This window comes from Chelonia mydas, chromosome 6 (assembly GCF_015237465.2).
Source record: "Chelonia mydas isolate rCheMyd1 chromosome 6, rCheMyd1.pri.v2, whole genome shotgun sequence".
Lineage (NCBI taxonomy): Eukaryota > Metazoa > Chordata > Testudines > Cheloniidae > Chelonia > Chelonia mydas.
The window spans coordinates 127,148,406-127,169,776 of NC_051246.2; the positions used below are offsets into that span (position 1 = coordinate 127,148,406).

Here is a 21,371-nt window from a genome sequence, read left to right on the forward strand (position 1 = left end):
CTCTTCACTGCACAATTGTCTTTAACATTACACTGTGAAAGAACATAATTCAAGTAAAAAATACACCACTAACAAATATTAACCTGCTTTTCTGATCCTCCTTGTATTGTACGTCTGCTTTAACCCGTTTTTGTGTCAAGCTATGAAAAGACAATCTGTTCTATGCACATAGCTCATCTTATTTCCACAAACGTCATATTTTCAGCTGAACCTATCTGTTTTTTGTGCTTGTATAAATAACCAAGATGCTACTGCACCTTTCTGTTTTAGGTCAACCCTAAAGCGAGCAGGACCACCACCACTACCTCCTAAGGTAAATTTCTGCCGTGTTTTAAAGAAGAGTTTGTGGATAAATGACACTCTGTGAAATACTTCAGTCTGATGCTTTCTAGCTGCTCGTAAATTTAGAAGCTAATTTACTAACAGTTGGGGAGAAACATAGCTATTGGACTTCAGACGATGGGCCATATTTTGCGCTCACCTACACCCTGTACAGTCCTGTTGAACTTTGATTATACTGGGTGTCACTGGGCCCTATATGTTATGTTTGTAAAAGTGGCTTTTAGGCAGTTTCCCTCTTGAAAGGATGTCATATATGTGTGCTATGTCCTGTTGACCATTATTCTTTCTGCCACTATGCCATTATTTTTCAAAATCAATCAAGAAAAGAATAATTCTGATAATAGATTATCCTGCTGTCAATGTTCTTTGTTAGAACAATGATACATTTTCTACATAAAAGGTAGCATGTAATAATTTTATGCCTCTGAAAAATCATCATTCACTTTATTTTATAAAGCCCCACCTATTTTATTTATTACAGCCAAGGATAAACAATTACCCTGAAGAAAGCCTTGCGGATGATGAGAAGTCTCAGACAATAAAACACTTTCCAGATTCACAGAGTAGAGCGCTGCCAGCTCATAGGAGACAGAGTATTCCAGCTTGTGGGCCTCAAGCTGAGCTGCCCCCCATTGGTATGACTAGCAGTCTCAGCAGCCCTGGACTGCTTACAGCTCGATACAGTGACTTGGGTAAATAGCCTAAATTATATTGTTTGCAGTATTGTTGTAACTGTGTCGGTCCCAGGACATTGGAGACACAAGGTGGGTGAGGTAATATCTTTTCCTGGACCAACTTCTGTTGATGGAAGATACAAGCTTTTGAGCGGCGCAGAGTTACTCTTCAGCTTACACCTTCTGCCACGAGAAGTTGGTCCAATAAAAGATATTACCTCATTCACCTTGTCTCTCTAAATTTACATTTTCAGAAAGTTTCTTTTTTCCCGTAAAAAGAAATACGTTTTGGAGCTAACTTGACTTTAAGCAAAATATGATTGTAATAGAAGTAATTCCTGAAGTGTGACTTTTCTTCTTACATGTGCTGGGCTTTCTATGTGCCCTGGAGGTTCGTACCCAAAAGGCCTAGGTCAGGGAACTTCCTGCCGGCACAGGGATGCTAAGTGGAATCTCTTTTACAGCCAGTCAGTACCATCGCTATGTTGGCCCAGTGTGCTCCCATCCGCCAGTCTGAGTGCGTTGCAATGACAACAAACACGGGTTTCTCTCAGTAGTGAAGAGCCCTAAGCACTGGGCAGCTGGACTGGCCCCTTTTCCACAACTCCCTCTGAAAAGGTTCAGCTGGCTTAGATTAACTTCAGAGCGGTGCCTCCCTCTTCTTTAGGATTAATTATCTATGTTGCAGAGAAGAGAACAGGGCATGTAGACAGCAAAATTATTTGTACTTAATTTGGTTATCAGATATGCATTAAAGTGCACGTGGGATTTGTTTTAGGAAATGGGGATAGTATGCTGAAACTCACAGAGGAAAATGCAGAAGGTTCTGGACAAGTCCCCCAGCTGCCACGTAAAAAAGACAAAAGAGACTTTCCAGTAAGTATTTGACACTGTAGCTGTTAAATATTGGTCAGTGACGTGACTTCACTTGTATAGTTACATGCACATGAATGTCTGGTGTAGAGTTTTAAACTAGTGTGAATCATTTTACAACTTATCTCTTTCCCCACAGAAGCCAGCAATCAATGGTCTACCGCCAACGCCAAAGGTGCTGGTAAGAAATCTCATTTAAAATCGGAATAACTGGGAGCACAATTTTATTTATCCATCTGCTTACTTTGCCTTTATACTGTTAGTAATTTGTTTATTACCAAAAGAATTCAGTGTTGCTGTCAGTGTAACAGCCACTAAAAATCTTTCATGTTGTTTTGGATTTGTATCTATGGTGTTCTGTAGAAATTCAGCCGAAAAAAAAAGTTTCAGAGGATGTATTTTAGTGTTCTTGGGGAAGATGAAGTGTTTTTTGCATCAAGTGATATTAAAACAGGTTTGTGTGATTGAAAAAAGGAAGACTAATGTGTTCATGTGTCTGACATTTAATTAAATAGGTGACTCAAAAATAAACTCTTTACATTGCAAACTTGTTTCTGGTTTAAATTTGGGTTTCTTTTAGATGGGAGCATGTTTTTCAAAAGTTTTTGATGGTTGCCCTTTGAAGATTAACTGTGCAACATCATGGATACATCCTGATACTAAAGGTAGGTTCGCTTTCCCCTTTGTATTTTAAATCCTGCTACAAAAGCAGTATTGTACTTTTGGATTAAACCAGCTTCTCTCATTTTTTAGATCAGTATATTATCTTTGGAACTGAAGATGGTATTTATACGTTGAATCTGAATGAACTTCATGAAGCAACAATGGAACAGGTAATTATCAATGTCTCATACAGGCAGAATATAGTTGACAGATACTACGAAACACTGGAACCGTGTAATTTGTAGTGGCGGTTGATAGAGATGCTCTGATTTGTTGTGTAAGCAGGGCCACATCAAGTCAAGCCCCATTGGTTCTAACATCAGACATCCCTGACTTTCAGGGCAATATTTTTGACACTGCTGATGGGATGCTCAGATCAAAGGATAGCATGGAGCCCTCCACCTGTACTAAGCCCTCTTCTCTCAGAACTGTCTCTGCATCCCCCTGCTCTGGCTTGCCTCCTCTCCTTTGCTACCCAGCCTGCCTCTTCCTTCTCCATCTTGATTCCACTAGATGGCACACCTCTCCTCTGCTGTGCATGACCAGTATGCAGTTGCAGCCCTGCTGCTGGTTAGTCCGGCTGGCAGAACTTCAGCGGGTAAATATTTATGGGCTGGCCAGCTGCTCCTCCTCTAGTCTCCTTGCTATTTTAGCCCCCCTTCTTGCTTCTCCACTGCTTGGCTGCCTCTCTCCTTCCAAACCCCATCTCCTTTTGTGCTCTGGCTTTGTCCCACTGCTTACTGTCACTAAGCACCCCATTGGTCACGCAAACGTCCCTAGGTCACTGGTTCCCCTCTAACTTAAAAATAATCAGGAAGGAAGATGTTAATAGTCCTTTTTATTTCTTTGATTTGCTGTATCCTCAGCCGGGGCCTCATGGAGCTATATGTTTAGGCCCCATATTAGGCTTATCTGAAGTTATCTAGTAAGGAATAGCCTCCAGACCTTAAGAGGGAGACAATTTTTGCCAGACTTACTGTAAGGTATTTTTAGGCTTTGCTACTATTACTGTCAGAAGAGGGAGGAAAAGGTAAGAACCCTCTGTCTGGAGTAGAGTTGATCTAGATGGTGTTAGCGCTATTGTCATATGGAGCTGTCGGTTTGTAGAGCACTTTCCAAACGTAGCAAGGACACAAGCTCTGTCCCAGAGACACAAAACACACCACAGGCTGATCGTAGAGGAAAAGGAGAATGAGAGGCTTTGATGAGGAGACCACAGGAAGGATTCTAGCACTGAGTGGGTCAGAAGGAGGTAAGGTAGAGAGGGTATTCAGCAGACCGGAAAAGAGAGGCTGTTCTTCTTCAAGTGCTTGCTCATATCAATTCCAATTAGGTGTGTGCGCGCCGTGAAGATTTTTTACCCCAGCAACACTCGGGTCGGCTGAGGCGCCCCCTGGAGTGGCACCTTCATGGCGCCGGATATATGCCCCAGCCGACCTAGCGCCCCCTCAGTTCCTTCTCACCGCCCTTGACAGTCGTTGGAACTGTGGAGCGCAGCGTAGCTGATCTCCACTCTCCCTAGCTTTTCTTTTAGTACCTGTTAATAGTTGGTTATAGTTGTTAATAGGTAGTATAGTGAGTAGGGTGGAGCGGGGTCTTCTCCCCTCTCCCCCGTCCTGGTACCGGGGCCCATTCCGGGGTCTCCAGGCTTCAAACCCCGCTCGGCTTGCCTGAAGTCGATGCTGATGGGAGACCCCCACGACTCTTGCCTAAGGTGTCTGGGGGAATCCCACCAAGCGGACAAGTGCTGCATTTGCAAAGCCTTCAAGCCGAGGACCAAAAAGGAGCAGGACTTTAGACTCAAGCAGCTCCTTCTGGAGGCGGCACTTAGCCGGGTCCCTTCCGCCACGCACCGGGACTCGGCGTTGTCTTCGGTGCGGGGTGCCCCTGCAGCACTGACTGGTCCGGCACCACGTTTGGACTCCGCTAAAGACTTGCGGCATCAGGCCGCCCTGGCACCTCCACCATCACGGTACCAGTCCCTGTCTCCGGGCCAGAAGAAGAAGCAGCCCAAGCAGGTGCCGACTGCTTCTTCTTTGTCAGTTCGACAGCCACCGACACTTCCTGCACCTCAGCCGGAGCCGTGTCCGTTGCTGGAGCGCACAGGACAAGTAACAGCTCCTGCACCGTCGAGTCTGGCGCTGCAAGGGCTGTCGAGTCCAGTGCATGTTAGCTCCCTGGTGCACACCGTGATCGAGCTAAGGCTGCCCTCCACGCCGGAGACCTTCTCTACAGCACGGGACTTGATTGCGCTCACAGGGCAGACTCCCCTGCTGCCAGTGGCACCTCCGGTGCGGGCGGTGCCGTCGAAGGGAAAACTGTCCCTGGTTCGACCGCTGTCGCCGAGTGAAGCAGGCCAGCATCGGTCCCGGTCCCGATCTTGGTCCCGGCACCTTTCACGGCGTCACTCGCAGTCCCGGCACCGATCCCGTTCTCGGCACTGGTCATACTTGCGACGCCGCTCCAGCTTGCGAAGATCCGAATTGCGGTATGGCCGGTACCGATCTGGTACCGGTCAGAGCAGCCCTCGACCCGGAGCCTATCCTGGCACTGGTCTTGTCGAAGGTCACCGTCGAGATCCAGATCAGGCTCCCGGTACGAATATGACCGCAGGCACCAATCGACATCTCGGTACCGTTCTACATCTCGCCACCAGTCCATGGCACCATTCAGCACCGGGGGACTCTGCGCCGACACATTCAGCGCCACCTTGGCCATCTCTCTCCGCCTCCACATCGTCACGCTCACAAGGTGGCCACCACGCCCAGGACCAGGGGGAGGATGGTGCAGGACAGTGGCTGGATGAAGGCCAGGACCTGGGCCAAGGACCTTCACAGTGGTCTTTATGGACCCCCTGGGCATACCATCAGGCCCAAGGGGTTCCTTCGGAGGCTTCCCGTTCACTCCCTTCGGCGCCCTGAGTACTGGAGGCCACTGTGTCTCGCCCACCCCACCCCCACCCCCCCGGAGGTTCTGAGGGGACTGGTCCAGCACCAACACAGGCCCACGCCCCTAGCGTGGTGGACCTTGGGCAACAAGTTCCTCCACATGAGGACCCCAGCCAGGATCCCTTTAGTCCCGGGGGTATCTTCCTCGTCCTCACCTGATGAGGCAGTGGCAGGGACTACGGTTTCGGACCCTTCTCCTATGGACCTCCGCGCCCACCAGGAGCTGCTCCGCAGGGTGGCGCACAATATGACCCTCCAGGTAGAGGAGGTGGTGGAGGTAGAGGACCCGGTGGTCGACATTCTGTCCGTAGAGGCACCGTCCAGGGTGGCCCTCCCAGTCATACGGACTATACAGGCCAATGCCAAGACAATCTGGCAGTTGCCAGCCTCTATTCCATCTACGGCTAAGGGGGTGGAAAGGAAGTACTTTGTCCTCCCAAAGGAGTACGAGTAACTCTACACGCACCCCCAACCGTGTTCCCTTGTCGTGGCTTCGGTCAACAAGAAGGAACGGCTCAGTCAGCAGGCCCCGGCACCCAAATCAAAGGATGCTAGACTTGTTTGGGCGCCAGGTGTACTCAGCCGGAGGCTTGCAGCTCAGGGTGGCCAACCAGCAGGCACTCCTGAGCAGATACGATTATAATTCATGGCACTCTATGGAGAAATTCAAAGAGTTGGTTCCACAGGAGTCCAGAGAGGAATTTGGGGCTCTAGTGGAGGAGGGCAAGAAGGTGGCCAGAATCTCCCTGCAAGCCTCTCTGGACGTGGCGGACTCGGCAGCTAGGACGCTGGCCTCAAGCATAGCCATGCGCCACATCTCATGGCTGCAGGTCTCTGGCTTACCACCAGAGTTGCCGCAGACCCTCCAGGACTACCCTTTGATGGCCAGGGCCTATTCTCAGACAAAACAGACTCAAGGCTGCAGAGTCTGAAGGACTCGAGAACTATTATGCGCTCTCTGGGAATGCATACCCCAGTAACGCAGAGAAGGCCCTTCAGACCGCAGCCTGAGAGGTCCTACTCTCCCCCTCGGCCAAGGCAGGACTTCTTTAGAAGACGCGGCTGAGGTGGTAGAAGCAGACAAACTGGCCACCAAGCGCCAGCCAAGCTCAGGGCCCTCCCAAGCCATCGGCTGGGCCTAAGCAGAACTTTTGAAGGTGCGTCGGAGGACGGAGCACCAGTCTCCATTCAGGATCCTTCCCCGCCTTTCCAAGATAGTCTTTCCCATTTCCTTTGTGCGTGGTCTCACATAACATCAGACCGTTGGGTCCTTCGCACGGTAGAAAGGGCTTATTCCCTTCAGTTTGCTTTTCCCCCCACCCTCCTACCCCGTCCCTCTTCAGGAACCCTTCTCACGAGCACCTCCTTCTACAGGAGGTCCAATCACTCCTAGCTGTGGGGGAGATATAGGAGGTTCCAAAAGAGTCAAGGGGCAGAGGTTTTTACTCCCACTACTTTCTAATCCCCAAGGCCAGGGGCAGGCTTTGGCCCATCCTGGACCTACACGGACTCAACTAATTCATAGTAAAGTTGAAGTTCCGCATGGTCTCTCTAGGGACCATTATTCCTTCTTTAGATCCTGGAGACTGGTACGCCGCCCTCGACGTGAAGGACGCGTACTTCCACATTGCGATCTACCCAGCGCACAGACGCTTTCTTCACTTTGTGGTCAATCAACAGCACTTTCAATTCACTGTCCTTCCTTTTGGCCTATCTACGGCCCCCAGGGTGTTTACCAAGTGCATGGCTGTTGTGGCTGCCTCCCTTCGTCGACAACGGATCCAAGTGTTCCCACACCTTGACGACTGACTTATTCGGGGCTGTTCCAGGGATCAGGTGCAGTCTCATGTCCAGCTCACCATGAACATGTTCAATCTACTGGGCCTCCTGCTCAATGTCACAAAATCTACTCTGGTACCAACCCAGAGGATAGAATTCATAGGCGCAGTCTTAGACTTAGGCCTAGCCCGAGCACTTCTGCTGGAAGCACACTTCCAATCCCTGGTGAACATCGTCCACAGCCTGCAAAACTTCCTAACCTCGACCATGAAAACATGCCTATGCCTCCTGGGACATATGGCCTCTGGCACGTATGTGACCATGCATGCCAGGCTGCGGCTATGTCCACTCCAAGCCTGGCTATCAACAGTATACCGCCCAGGTTGGGACAGCTTGAGCACGGTGGTTACCGTCCCACCAGGGATATTAGCCTCTCTAGACTGGTGGCTGGACCCCAAATCAGTGTGCGAGGGGGTGCCATTTAACACCCCGCAGCCCTCCGTGTCCCTAGTCATGGATGCGTCCTCCCTGGTATGGGGAGCCCACCTCGGGGTCCTCCTTACACAGGGGCTATGGTCGGCAGGAGAGTTATCCCTGCACATCAGTATATGGGAACTCAGAGCTGTGCGCCTGACGGGTCAGGCTTTCCGAGAGCAGATTCAAGGCCATTGTATTGCAGTCTTCACAGACAACATAACGGCCATGTTTTACATCAACAAGCAAGGGGGAGCCCAGTCGTCCCCCCCTCTGTCAGGAGGCCACTCGTCTGTGGGAATTCTGTATAGCCCACTCGATCCATCTGGTGGCATCGTTTCTCCCAGGAGTCCAGAACACCTTAGCGGACCACCTCAGCAGATCATTTCAGACTCATGAGTGATTGGTTTGCCCGGACATCATCCACTCTGTCTTCCTGAAGTGGGGTTTCCCCTGATAGACGTATTCACCTCTCATGAGAATCAGAAATGCCAAGTGTTCTGCTCGCCACAAGGACGCTCTCCCTGTCAGATGCCTTCCCCATACAGTGGTAGGATCACCTGTGCTACGCCTTCTTTCCATTCCTGCTAGTCCACAGGGTCCTGCTCAAGCTGCGCAGGGATAGGGCCCATCTGATTTTGGTCACCCCGGCGTGGCCCAGGCAGCACTGGTATACCACTTTCCTAGAGCTGTCGGTGGACACTCCAGTTCCACTCCCGCTGTGGCCAGACCTGATCACTCAGGATCACAGACAACTCTGTCATCCCGACCTGCAATCTCTCCACCTCACAGCGTGGCTGCTGCATGGCTAACTCAATCTGAGCTGTGCTGCTCTGGCTTGGTACAGTAGGTCCTTTTGGGTAGCAGGAAGCCCTCTACCAGGTCCATGTACTTAGCCAAGTGGAAGCGTTTTTCCTGCTGGTGCGCTCAGAGTCATATGGCCCTGCTACAGGTGTCAGTACCTATCATCTTGGACTACCTCCTGTCCTTAAAACAGCAAGGCTTGGCAATATCATCCATCAGAGTGCACCTGGCAGCTATTTCGGCTTTCCACCCAGGCGAACACGGGTGTTCAGTCTTCTACAGTCCCATGGTCAGCAGATTTCTCAAGGGGTTGGAGCGCCTGTTCCCACGAATTCGACAACCAGTCCCTACATGGGATCTTAACCTGGTCCTCCCCAAACTTATGGCTGCCCCGTTCGAACCGATGGTCACCTGCTTGCTCCTGTACCTTTCCTGGAAGACAGCCTTCCTCGTAGCTATCACTTCGGTGAGGCGTGTGTCTGAGCTCAGGGCACTCACATCGGAACCGCCGTATACGGTGTTCCATAAGGACAAGGTACAGTTGCGACCCCACCTGGCCTTCCTCCCTAACGTGGTGTCTGCCTTCCATCTCAACTAGGACATCTTCCTCCCCGTCTTCTACCCGAAGCCGCACACCTCTCGACGGGAACAACAGGTGCACTCCCTGGACGTTCGCAGGGCCCTCCCCTTCTACATCGATTGAACGAAACCTTTCATGAAAACGTCGCAGCTGTTTGTTGCTGTGGCAGACCGGATGAAGGGCCTTCAGGTCTCCTCCCAGCGCATCTCGTCCTGGATCACATCATGTATCCGTGCATGTTATGGCTTGGCTGGTGTCCCAACTACACACCTTACTGCCCACTCCACGTGGGCTCAGGCTTGATCTTCTGCTTTCCTGGCACACGTACCCATACAGGAGATATGTAGGGCAGCGACTTGGTCATTGGTACATACCTTCACCACCCACTGTGCGATAATTCAGCAGTCCAGGGGTGATGCTGCATTTGGTTCAGCGGTCCTTCACTCCACGACATCTCACTCCGACCCCACCGCCTAAGTAAGGCTTCGGAGTCATCTAATTGGAATCGATATGAGCAACCACTCGAAGCAAAGACAGTTACTCACCTTTGTCACTGTTGTTCTTCGAGATGTGTTGCTCATATCCATTCCAAACCCGCCCTCCTTCCCCTCTGTCGGAGTAGCTGGCAAGAAGGAACTGAGGGGGCGCTGGGTCGGCTGGGGCATATATCCGGTGCCATGAAGGCGCCACTCCAAAAAAATCTTTCGACGATCGTGCACGCGGCGTGCACGCACCTAATTGGAATAGATATGAGCAACACATCTCGAAGAACAACAATTACAAAGGTGAGTAACTGTCTGTCTTTTCCGTTGGGGGTAGTATGATAGAAGGCACAAAGCGGTAATCTGGCCAGATGATTTGGGGGCGCTGGGCAAGCACAAGGATGTGAGAGGAAGAGTATGTAGGATCTGATGGTAAGAATGAGGAACTTGAAGTCAATAGAGTCAGAACAGAGGGAAGGCTTTCTCGGGTTAGTGGATACAAGAACATGCTTGAAAGCACAGAGGGAGGCAAGACAGAGTAGGAAATGAGAATGAAAAGAAACATGGAAGGGTGGAGGCGAGCTACAAGGATAGAGGCAGGTATTGGAAGTGGGATCTCTGAATCAGCCACATTAAAGGAGGAGAATTAAAGATGGAAGTGCCTCATTGGGTGCTGGTGGTGTAACGGTGGGGGAAACTGTTCTAGAAAGACAGGGGAAGGGATACAGCTAGGATACAGAAGAATGAACCTGACGTGGAGAAAGTCAGCATCATCATAAGACTTCATCAAGAGTCAATTTAGCAGGGCATGAACAGGGCCCGAGGAAATGGATTGAGGGACCCAGCATTATTAACCCATGTATATTTATTTTTTCATTCAGTTTCTCTCTGTTACATAGAAATATTTTCTTCTTCTTCTTCCTTTAGTTATTTCCCCGAAAGTGTACCTGGCTGTATGTTATCAATAATACTTTAATGTCGTTGTCAGGTATGTATATGTTTAAAAAAAAAAAAGCCACTGTAAATAATGAGGAAAATACACAAAACATTCACTTGTTAAAGGATATTTTCCTGTGTGCTCCATGCAGATCGGTAACATTATTCTGAATAAGAGAATAATGTGCTGTTTCCTGTATTTCTGTTTCCCTTTTTCATATAGGAAGTTTTACTTTAAGAATGCTTTACACAAGAAATTTTCATAGATTGTAGGGCTGGAAGCTTATAAAATCAAACTTGTAAAGATTAGGTTAAATGCACCTGTCGCCTCCCACTGTTTTTTCCCTGAAAGGTTAGGCGTTTGATGATTAGACCACACAATACAGTCTTGTTCTGAGTAATGCCAAGGGCCCAGTTTGAGCAGGAGAAGGATATTGAATTTTTCCTGCTTTTGGTCTCTGAGATTGCAGTGCCAAGTTCAGGACAGTGTTCCGCTATTAAAATAACTATCAAGCCAACATTCAGCTCTACTGGGGAGAGGTGGAAAGGGCTTCTAAGAATTGAGCTGCAATGTCTAATCATTCCCCTGATGCATTGCGGTTTGGTGCCATCTTTAATGGCTCTGAACTTCCCAGTCATCCTCAGTATACATCCTACTTACTCAGAAAATAGATATGATTGAGGACAAGAAGAGTTCTGAGTTAAGGAGGAATGACCTACATGCATGTGCGCATGTAAATAATAATGAATTTGTCATTCTTCTCTATTATATTCATCCTAACTGTAGATGATTTGAAACAAGGGGTTTTCCCTCCTGTCCTGACAAAAGAGAATTCTGCATCCGGAACAGCTGCCCAAGGTTGATCTTAATTTTGAGTGCAGACGGATTGCAGGATCAGGCCTTTAGACATAGGATTCTGTGTGTAATCCGAGTCGCATGATGATACGAAGATAGTCCCGGATGGGTTTCCTGAAGGCTGATGGCACATAGGTTCCAAGGGCCAGAGAGGACCACTCTGATCATCTAGTCCTGACCTCCTTCGTGACACAGTTCATAGCACTTCCCCAAAAGAATTCCTAGAGCAGATCTTTTAGGAAAACATCCCATCTTGATTTTAAAATTGCCAGTAACACAGAATCCACCATGACCCTTAGTAAATTGTTCCAGTGGTTAATTACCCTCACTGTTAAAAATGTATGCCTTATTTCCAGTCTAAATTTGTCTAGCTTCAACTTCCAGCCATTGGTCCACGCTATACCCTTCTCTGCTAGATTGAAGAGCCCTTTATCAAATATTTGTTCCCCTTGTGAATTAATGCTTCTACTGCCAGGCACGGGAGGAAGCTTATATAGGCCACAAAAGTTTTTTCAAGATTGTTTAGCTGTATGCATTGTGTTTGAGTGATTGCAGGTATCTGTACATAGATCAATATCAATTTGGTATGTTAATATTAATAATTTAAATATATTCATATAAATTTAATGAAAGTGTAGTGGCCTGATACAGTCACATCAGTGCCTTGATGTAGTATCACAGAACAACCTAGAATTTAGTGTGCATTTGTTTTACACATTTTCTTAAATGTTCTTATTAAACCTTAACTGTAACAGTTGAATTATGTCCCCACTTGATGCACTGTCATTTTTAATCATGATTTGTTTCTCCTTACATTTTGGCTTGGCTTCTATTTTTGACATGTCTTTGGATCGCCTTTTTAGAAGGTAATTATCACAATGTATTTTTACCATAAATTACCTCTAGCTAATCTGCGTATGTACGATACAAACCAGTTTTCTGTCTTACAGGGAAAACGTTCCAGCTCTACTCCCATAACCTAATAGCTTTGTTTGAACAAGCCAAAAAAACAGGATTTGCTGCTCATATGCAGACTCATAGGTTCCCTGACAAAATATTACCAAGGTACAAAAATATCTTTATTTTCTAGACAATTCTGAAAAATGAACACAATTTCTAAACTACTTTATCCTTTATGCTTCTGATATGTCTGTGTGAATCAGTAACATAAAAGGCTTTCAGTATCCATCACTGATGTGTGTTGTTAAACTTACTCTGTTATTCTAGGAAGTTTGCCTTGACAACAAAGATTCCTGATACAAAAGGATGCCACAAATGCTGCATAGGTGAGTGAACATTCAGTGTACTGTTTTTGTCTTTTTTCCCTTGGTTTTTATCATTGGAACAGAGTGGTTCTCACTCAGATTTATTTTTAATTATACATAAACATAGTAAAAATCTGGGTCCTGGATAGCTCAGGAGATTGGTGATGAATTACTGAGCTTTACCGTCTTCTTACGTGACCTCTCTTGACTGGAGCTTTGCAACCCTGGTAGTCCATTCGGTACGATCCTCTGCTAATCTTTGTGGATGAATAGTCCTTTTGATCCAGCCAAGATACAACATCCATCCATCCAAGATCTTTTTTTTTTCTGCCGACTGTTCTTCTACCATCAGCTTTCTCATCCAGTGCCCATAAACATGCATCACCCGCTGAACCCCTTAAAATGTACCCTGCAAATCTAGCTTTACCTTACCACACGTGAAATACTGGCCCCAATGCAGTGAAGAGAAGTTTTGCTGTTGACTTCAATGGGGCCAGTATGTCACCCGAAATCACCAGTCAGTTTGGCCTAGGTCGGTGGTTCCACGGTCACTACCACCTGTGGGATGGGCAGAGGCCTGTATTTTACAATGTGGTGATCTGTCTCAGTCAAGTGACAAGTGTCCCTGTCAGTAACCACTGTCGCTGACTGACACTTCTTGTTAAGCCTCGCTAAAGAGTCCAAAGACTGGTCATGAAAGATGAAATATCCTCTGACCCTAGGAAGGTGGCACATTCTGGTCAAGGTTGTGGCATAGGGCATCATGGGTTGAAGATGGAAAACTAGCAAACACAATGGTAAAGGACCAGTTATTAATTGGGGGGGGGGGTGTAGTTCAACTTATTAAAAATCACTTTGAGCTGTATTTGACAAGCAAGCTTGCAACCCTTGTGTGTGCTGCTTAAACATCTATATTTTTTTAAATCTTGGAGTAAATTTTTCCAAAGGGACTTGTGCACTTAAGAGCTTGAGTCATTGAAAATCAGTGGAACTTAAGAATTGTAAAAACGTTGTTGTCTTAAAATATCCCCTCCCTCACGCAGACATGTGGAGTTCAAACTATGGCTCTTATCTTCCCAAGATTGATACTGCCTGCTAGGGATTGATTTCACCTACTGTTTGGCACCTTCTGCCCTTTCTGGAGAAGCAATGTTTGAAAATGTATTTAGGGGAGAACTCGGCTCTACAAAGTGGCTCAAGCCAAGGTGACAAGCCAAAGTCACCTGCACGTGTGCAACTGGACTGGGGCTCTGTTGTAAGCCAGTGTTTGCAGGTGGCCTGATATTACGGTAACTGGCTGACTCAAGGTGACATGTTGTGGCCATTGAACCCAAATATGACTGAGAGTTTGAGTGCCACTCTTGGCAGCTTTCTGAGAATGTGTGTTGTGCACATTCACTGCTCTCTTCCCTGATTCCCCAAGGGCTCCTGCGGGAAGATTTTTACCCTGAGAGCAAAGTTTCTGGTTTAAGAGCCAATATTTGAAAGTGCTTTAAAATCCACATGCGTACTCTGATTGTACTTGGTAAGTAACTGTCCAGGGAAATAGCCTTCATTAGCAGGAAGAGAAGAGTCATCTAGTAAACAAGTATTAATATAGCAGAACCCCATTTATACAATCCTCCGTTATCCTGCTCTCCACATTAACCTAACAACCAGGACTCCAGGGCCAGAAGCGGGCGATCTCGCCTGTGAACACTAGATGGCGATGCAGCATTTCATGTTCCCATTCTCTGGAATAGCTGGATTTTTGATTATCTGATCTGGCCCCTCTCCCAATTAGATCAGATAAACAGGATTCTGCTGTAATACCTAGTGTAACGCCGACAGACGCCCGGTGGTCGGCAGGCGGGATTGAACCGAGGACCTCTGGAACTTTGTGGATGAGCCTCTACCACAGTAGTTCTCAAACTTTTGTACTGGTGACTCTTTTCACATAGCAAGCCTCTGAGTGCGACCCCCCCGCCCCTTATAAATTAAAAACACTTTTTAATATATTTAACACTATTATAAATGCTGGATGCAAATGTTTGGGGTGGAGGCTGACAGCTTGCGACCCCCCACGTAATAACCTCATGTCCCCCGAGGGGTCCCAGCCCCCAGTTTGAGAACCCCGCTCTACCGCATGAGCTAAAAGCCAACTGGCTGTTAGATAAGGCTGTAGAGCAGACTCATTTCATCTCTCTCCCTCTAAGTGATCTCGATGCCACTGGATGGGACAGAACACCACACCCAGGAGGTGTGTGGATTACACTAGCTCTTGGATAGCATTTTTCATGAGTAGCTCTCAGAGCATTCAGTCTCTAACGTATTTATCCTCAGAGCACCCTGTGAGGTGGGGAAGTGCTGCTGTTCCCATTGTACAGATGGGGATCTGAGGCACAGACTAGCTCAGGTCATCAGTCCCCGGTTCCTGAACAATGGGACTGTGTGATCAAAGAAAAGAACGGAGCTGTGGCCGTTGTTGATGTCAGCATGATGAAGGGGGTTGCTAAGCATCAGGAAAAGCATCCGTAATAGAGAACCCTATTATGAGGATGACATTGACTAGCAGCGCAAGGATTACAGCACTGACTAATGTGGGGGTTCTCTGTCATTGTGTATGTACAGTGCATAACACAATGGGCCCTGGTCTTAGGTGGGGCCTCTAAGGTGCTGCAGTAACACAAACAAACAATAATGTTGGGGCAATGAGGAATTTTGCAAAAGGAAGAGGTGATTTGGTTGACGTTGGCTTTTTTTTTTTTAATTTGCTGTTCCCATCTTCCTTCTATTTCAACAGGCCCCTGACTCTCTCTTGCTCCTCTTGAAACAAATATTTGTCTAGCACAGGTGTGCTGTTTGCTTCAGTAATATTCCATGAGTTAGTCCACAGGATAGGTTATGTTAATATGTAGGAAAATAGATAATTTTGTGTCTAGTTCATTTGGAAGTTAGCACAATAATTAATGGAACAAGCATTTTAATACAGCACCAAGTAATAAACCTAAGGTCAAAAAGGTTAGTTTTTTAAATTTTGAATCCTCTGTAAAAATAGCTGTAATTTTCAGTTTTACTTGAAACGTGATTGCTTGTTAAATCCAACCCTATTTGATTTAAATGTGTGGATTGTTCTGGGTTTTTTTTTTTGTTTACTAGTAAGAAATCCGTACACAGGACATAAATACCTTTGTGGAGCATTGCAGTCTGGAATTGTTTTACTTCAGTGGTATGAGCCAATGCAGAAATTCATGTTAATAAAGGTAAGTTTTACCCAGTTACAAGGTATGTCTTTTTCCTGTTGCACAATGTTAATCATTCAACTATTATTAGAAATAGACAAAGCTCTCTGAAAGCGTGTGAACCATTCCAGATTTTTATGATGGAAAGTCCATCCCTTTTTTGTCCTGTTGAAGATGCTAAGCACTTGAAAATCTGCCCCTGCAAGCTTTTACCAGCTCTAGGGCTGATCCAGTGCCTGAGGGAATCAATGAAAGTCTTTGCATTGATTCACAAGTTGTTGGATCAAACCCAGTGCTAGCAGTAGCAGACCTCCAAAAACCAAGAGCATGAATTATGTGAAATGTTCCATTCTTTTGGGGATATACTCTCCTTGATTGTGAGTAGTAGTTTGAATTACATAGGCAATTGAGAGGAGAATAACTCTCACTAAAAGGGCTGAGACTTAGCATCATAGAATTGGAAGGGACCTCGAGAGGTCATCTAGTCCAGTCCCCTGCACTCAAGGCAGCATCCCCGACAGGTGTTTGTCCAACCTGCTCTTAAAAATCCCCAATGATGGAGATTCCACAACCTCCCTAGGCACGTTACTCCAGTGCTTATCCACTCTGACAGGAAGTTTTTCCTAATGTCCACCCTAAACTGCCCTTGCTGCAATTTAAGCCCATTGCTTCTTGTCCTATCCTCAGAGGTTAAGAACAACAATTTTTCTCCCTCCTCCTTGTAACAACCTTTTATGTACTTTTCAGCCTGAAAAAGAGACGACTAAGAGGGGATATGATAGAGGTCAATAAAATCATGATGGTGTGGAGGAAGTGAATCAGGAAGTGTTACTTGCTCCTTCTTGCAACACAAGAATTGGGGGTCACCAAATGAAATTAATAGGCAGCAGGTTTAAAACAAAAGGAAGTATTTCTTCACACAACGCACAGTCAACCTGTGGAACTCTTAGCCAGAGAGTGTTGTGAAGGTCAAGACTATAACAACATTCAAAAAAGAGCCAGATAAATTCATGGAGAATAGGTCCATCAATGACTATTAGCCAGGATAGGCAGGGATGGCGTCCCTAGACTCTGTTTGCCAGAAGATGGGGACGGGCGACAGGGGATGGATCACTTGATGATTACCTGTTCTATTCATTCCCTCTGGGGCCCCTGGTATTGGCTACTGTCAGAAGACAGGATACTGGGCTAGATGAACCTTTGGTCTGACCCAGTATGGCTGTTCTTAGGTTCTGATGTTCATTAGTATCTCTAATTATCTGTGCATGTCAGTTTTTAGGCTGCCTACCTACATGCTAGATAAAAGTAACCTCTAAACTTGATTTATCTTAATTTTTTTCAGCACTTTGATTTTCCTTTGCCAACCCCTCTGAATGTGTTTGAAATGCTAGTGATACCAGAGCAGGAATACCCCATGGTTTGTGTGGCTATTAGTAAGGGCACAGAACCAAATCAAGTAGTTCAGTTTGAGACAATCAACTTGAACTCTGCTTCTTCATGGTTTACAGAAATTGGTGCAGGTAAGGTTTTGGGGGTCTAGTGTGTGAACCTTGCATTCTAAGTAACGTAGAAACACTTTCTCTACCAGCTTGATTCCTTCATCTTAGTTCATTTTTGAGACATGCATACATATCTAGATATAGGCCTTGCAGTGCCATGCCAGCCTGGATTGCATCTTCCTCTCTGTGCTCTGGCCTTCTGAAGATATAAAATCACTTCCTGAGAAAAGTTGCGGGAACCCTTCTGGTGTTTTAAAATTACTTCACTCCCCCTGCTTAATCATCACATAGGAGGCTGGTCCCGCAGACCTTTCCAAGTCTGTTTTCTGCCCAGCTCCAATTTCATTTACCTTTTAAAAGGCTTCATTTTAAAAGCACCATGTATTAAAGTGGATGTTTGAAAACCAGAACATGACCCACTCAGCTAAGAGCTCAGTGTGTGGTTACATGGTCCGTGGCCCTCCATGGGGCCAGTCTGTGTGCTGTTCCCCCTTTTCTTCTTTAGACACCCTCAGTGGAGTGCATGCCTCTCTCTTGTTGCCCCGCATAGACCGTTTGTGTAATCCGTTGCCCATTTATGCCATGGAAAAAATTCTCCTTTCTCTTCAACAGCTATTTGCTACCATTGATTACTTTTTTCTCCACTAGGCTGATTCAGACACATCTTTCCACATTTTTAAAGGCTTCTTTTTAACAACACTAGTGGACTAGCTCATTTATGAATTAAAGCTATATAAACTGTTGAATACGAACTTATCAGTCACACTGGGCTTCCTAGATTGTCATCTCCAAACATGAATTGTCCAAGGGGGAAGTATCCTGTGCTGATCCCCACCACTCATTATTGTACCTTGTTGCGAACACCCTCTAAAGCGGATTTGATGTATTCTTGGCAGGCTGTCACAAGCAGACAATAGTCCCTTCAGAGTTATGGTTTCTGTTTTAAAAGCCCAGTTTTTTGAGAGGCAGACTCGATCCTGAGCTCCTCTCCCATAACACACAGGGGTCAGAAAGCAGCTGACTCACCTCAGCTGGAGAATTGGTGTCTTTAACATTGCTACCACTAAAAGAAATAGAAATGACTCTACAAGAATAGAAATTCCTAACTATAAAGATGCGGCACGGCAAACAAACGAAGTAGAATATAGGGTTTGGGGAGCTAAGGTCAGGTTTTAAAGGTGTAATGTAAACTCTTTTTGTTTTCCTTTAACAAGGCAATCAGCAGTTAGATGCCATTCATGTAACACAGCTGGAAAGAGACACCGTTCTAGTCTGCTTGGACAGTAAGTATTGTCTATGTGGTTGGAGCTGTGATAGAAACCTTTGCTTTGGCACAATTGCTACTTTGTTAGATGTCAGCTCTTTGGTTCTCTTTTATACTCCAGCAGTGCAATATCAGGGCTTTAGTTAAGGGTTAGACACATGGCAGTTCCATTGTAGCCTCAGGTTTGCAGCCCTCTTTAAAAAATACATAGATCCTTCTTTTGTCTTTTGTTTTCATCATTTAAACTTTAATGCAGAATTATGACTGAGAATAGAATACACACAAATCAGGAATTGTCAGAGCTTCGTTACCACAAATTGAACTTGTACAACGCACATGGCAATGTAAGAATCTGTACGCACAGAAGCGTGGCTGAAAAGTTAATGGTTTCAGTAGCAACCCAGTCGTGACTTTTGTGTATTTAAATATACAAACCTTCATGTTAGGGTGGCTGGGTATTTTTCTTTGAATAGTCATATATATTGTATTTCTTTTGAGACTTTACTAAAAGTCTTCCTAACTTACAAAACACATATGGTCTTATCTACTTGTGAACTAATAGAAACAGGCTCTTTGATTCATTCTGTACAAACTATAAAAGACATGGGAATAAAATATTCTTAAACCTGACAGTTGTAGTTAGCATTTTATATGTAAAGCTGTCTATAATCCTTTTCAGCAACAGGTTTTGAGCTTGATTTTGTACTTTTTTTCCCTTGAGAATTTGTGAAAATTGTGAATTTACAAGGGAAGCTGAAATCGAGCAAGAAGCTGGCCTCTGAGCTGAGTTTTGATTTCTGCATTGAATCTGTAGGTAAGTAAAAATCTCCTGACTGGTTCTCAAGAACTGAGCCTTGAGCAGAGAGGATTTTGTCTTCAAATTGCATGGCTCTTTCTAGCCAAGCTTAGTTTATTGCCTGACATTGCAAAAGCTTATTACTTGGTGTAGTGCTTATTGTGGTGAATTGTCTCCTTGACTGCATTGACTACTTAGGGGAATAGGCCATATGCCAGGTTCTGTTTGCAAGACTGAGTCTGTTTTTGGAAATTCCATTCTAGTGTAATTCCTGCTGTTTTTAAATAAGATGTATCCTGTCTTGATTAAAAATGAAGAAATTGCTCTCATCTGTTCCTCTTCATTTCTAGAGCAGTAAGAAACATTTTTATCACCGGGTTTTTATTGTAGTAATAAATTAGGTTGGATCAATTTTTAACAAAGCTGAGATTTTCTTAAGGAAACCCTGCAGATACCAATTTAGTTCACCCATACCTTCTTAATAATGCATAGCTCTTACATGGTGTATAGCAGTCTTGTTTTTGAAAGGTGTGCCATAATCTCTACAGCTTTGCGCACTGTTATGCTGAGTGTTCCTGCCATGATAAATTGTCCCAAAAGTGGGTATTTAGTATACTGTACGTTAATTGTTGCAGAACTGGAATTCTTTAAACTTGTTCTGGAACCAGAGTCAGTAGTGAAAAGCCTTTAATAAAAATCCCAGCTTCAAGATCCGCTCACTCTTACCCAGCAATTCCTTGCAATTTGGAGCACTGGGTTCCTTAGGCATCTTCCCTTTGGCAACAGATTTTTGGGGTAGCTTTTTAAAAAGAATGAATGTCACATGTTCATATGTCCAGGCAGTGCAGGGTCTTGTGTAACAGAATCCCAGAACTGGTCAGGCTGCGAAGGGACACTGCAGTATTTTTTTATTTTTATTTTTTAACTTGACGTGGTTCTTTCCTAAATCATGGAATGTTATAATTACTCAGTCAGAAAACGTTCCCTCCATTCCCAGCGATCGATATACACTGTCATTTATGCTATAATGGAACTACACTGTGTAAACAGCTTTCCTTTGAAACTCGGAAGGGATGAATAGGTGGAAAGGTGTATCGAGGACTCTTGTGCTAACCGTCTAGCTCACTTTGCAGATGGCTCTTCAGTGAACGGGTTAAGGAATTTATTACACTCTAGATGGCTCTGGGGAGCCTCGGTTTTACAATGTAGGGATTGGAATAGGAATAAGTAGCTCTTCCTGGTTTATGACGGGAAAAGGGGAGCAGCAAGTGCACATGAACCGAAGGGCGTGTCTGTATTGCAGTCAGAAGTGAGATTGCTGCTTGGGTAGACATGCTCATGCCAACTTTAATCCAGCTAGCGCGACTCGAAAGAGCAGTGAAAACACAGCTGCATGGATCCTGGCCTGGGCTAGGAACACGAATACATACCCAGAGTTCCAGGTGGGTTTGTGCAGCCGATGCTGAAACACATGCAGCCATCTGCTTGCTGCTGTTGCTAGCTGCCCTAGCTAAATTAAAGCTAGCCTCCCCGAGCTACGTGCCTCCCTGAGCCACAATCCCACTACCAGTTGCAGTGCGGACATACCTTTTGTGTAGAAAAAGGGTTAGGGTTTGCTGAGATGTTTGAAAAGCCCAGTCACTACAGTTTATAGGTTTCAGTTGACTTAATTGAATGCCAGATGCGTCAGCTACTGAGCAGCATGCCCCGTTAGGCTCTGAGAGATCATGGGGCAAAGCAGACCGGACCTAGAAAACTAGCATGAGTGTAAAATGTGTAATATTCACTTAGTGCTTCCTAGAGACTGAAATTGTGCATTAACATCTCAAACACGCTTCCTGTACTGGACCCACCAATGCTGTCTTTCATCAGAGACAACAGAACTCCTTTCAACCTATTGGTCTAATTTTGTTTT

The 21,371-nt window shown here is 45.7% G+C and overlaps 1 protein-coding gene across 5 annotated transcripts in view; it reads left to right on the forward strand.

Annotated features, from left to right (window-relative positions):
• Positions 1-21,371, forward strand: part of MAP4K5 (mitogen-activated protein kinase kinase kinase kinase 5) — an 86,908-nt gene that overhangs the window by 60,538 nt on the left and 4,999 nt on the right. For all 5 annotated transcript variants that reach the window (XM_037901355.2, XM_037901356.2, XM_037901357.2 and 2 more), the window contains 14 exons: positions 271-313; positions 824-1,034; positions 1,795-1,892; positions 2,029-2,070; positions 2,470-2,554; positions 2,643-2,722; positions 10,547-10,607; positions 12,275-12,277; positions 12,362-12,476; positions 12,639-12,697; positions 15,815-15,918; positions 17,240-17,417; positions 18,611-18,679; positions 19,382-19,474. In XM_037901355.2, coding sequence (XP_037757283.1) covers positions 271-313; positions 824-1,034; positions 1,795-1,892; positions 2,029-2,070; positions 2,470-2,554; positions 2,643-2,722; positions 10,547-10,607; positions 12,275-12,277; positions 12,362-12,476; positions 12,639-12,697; positions 15,815-15,918; positions 17,240-17,417; positions 18,611-18,679; positions 19,382-19,474 — 1,241 coding nt within the window. The remainder of the gene's footprint in view (positions 1-270; positions 314-823; positions 1,035-1,794; positions 1,893-2,028; positions 2,071-2,469; positions 2,555-2,642; positions 2,723-10,546; positions 10,608-12,274; positions 12,278-12,361; positions 12,477-12,638; positions 12,698-15,814; positions 15,919-17,239; positions 17,418-18,610; positions 18,680-19,381; positions 19,475-21,371) is intronic.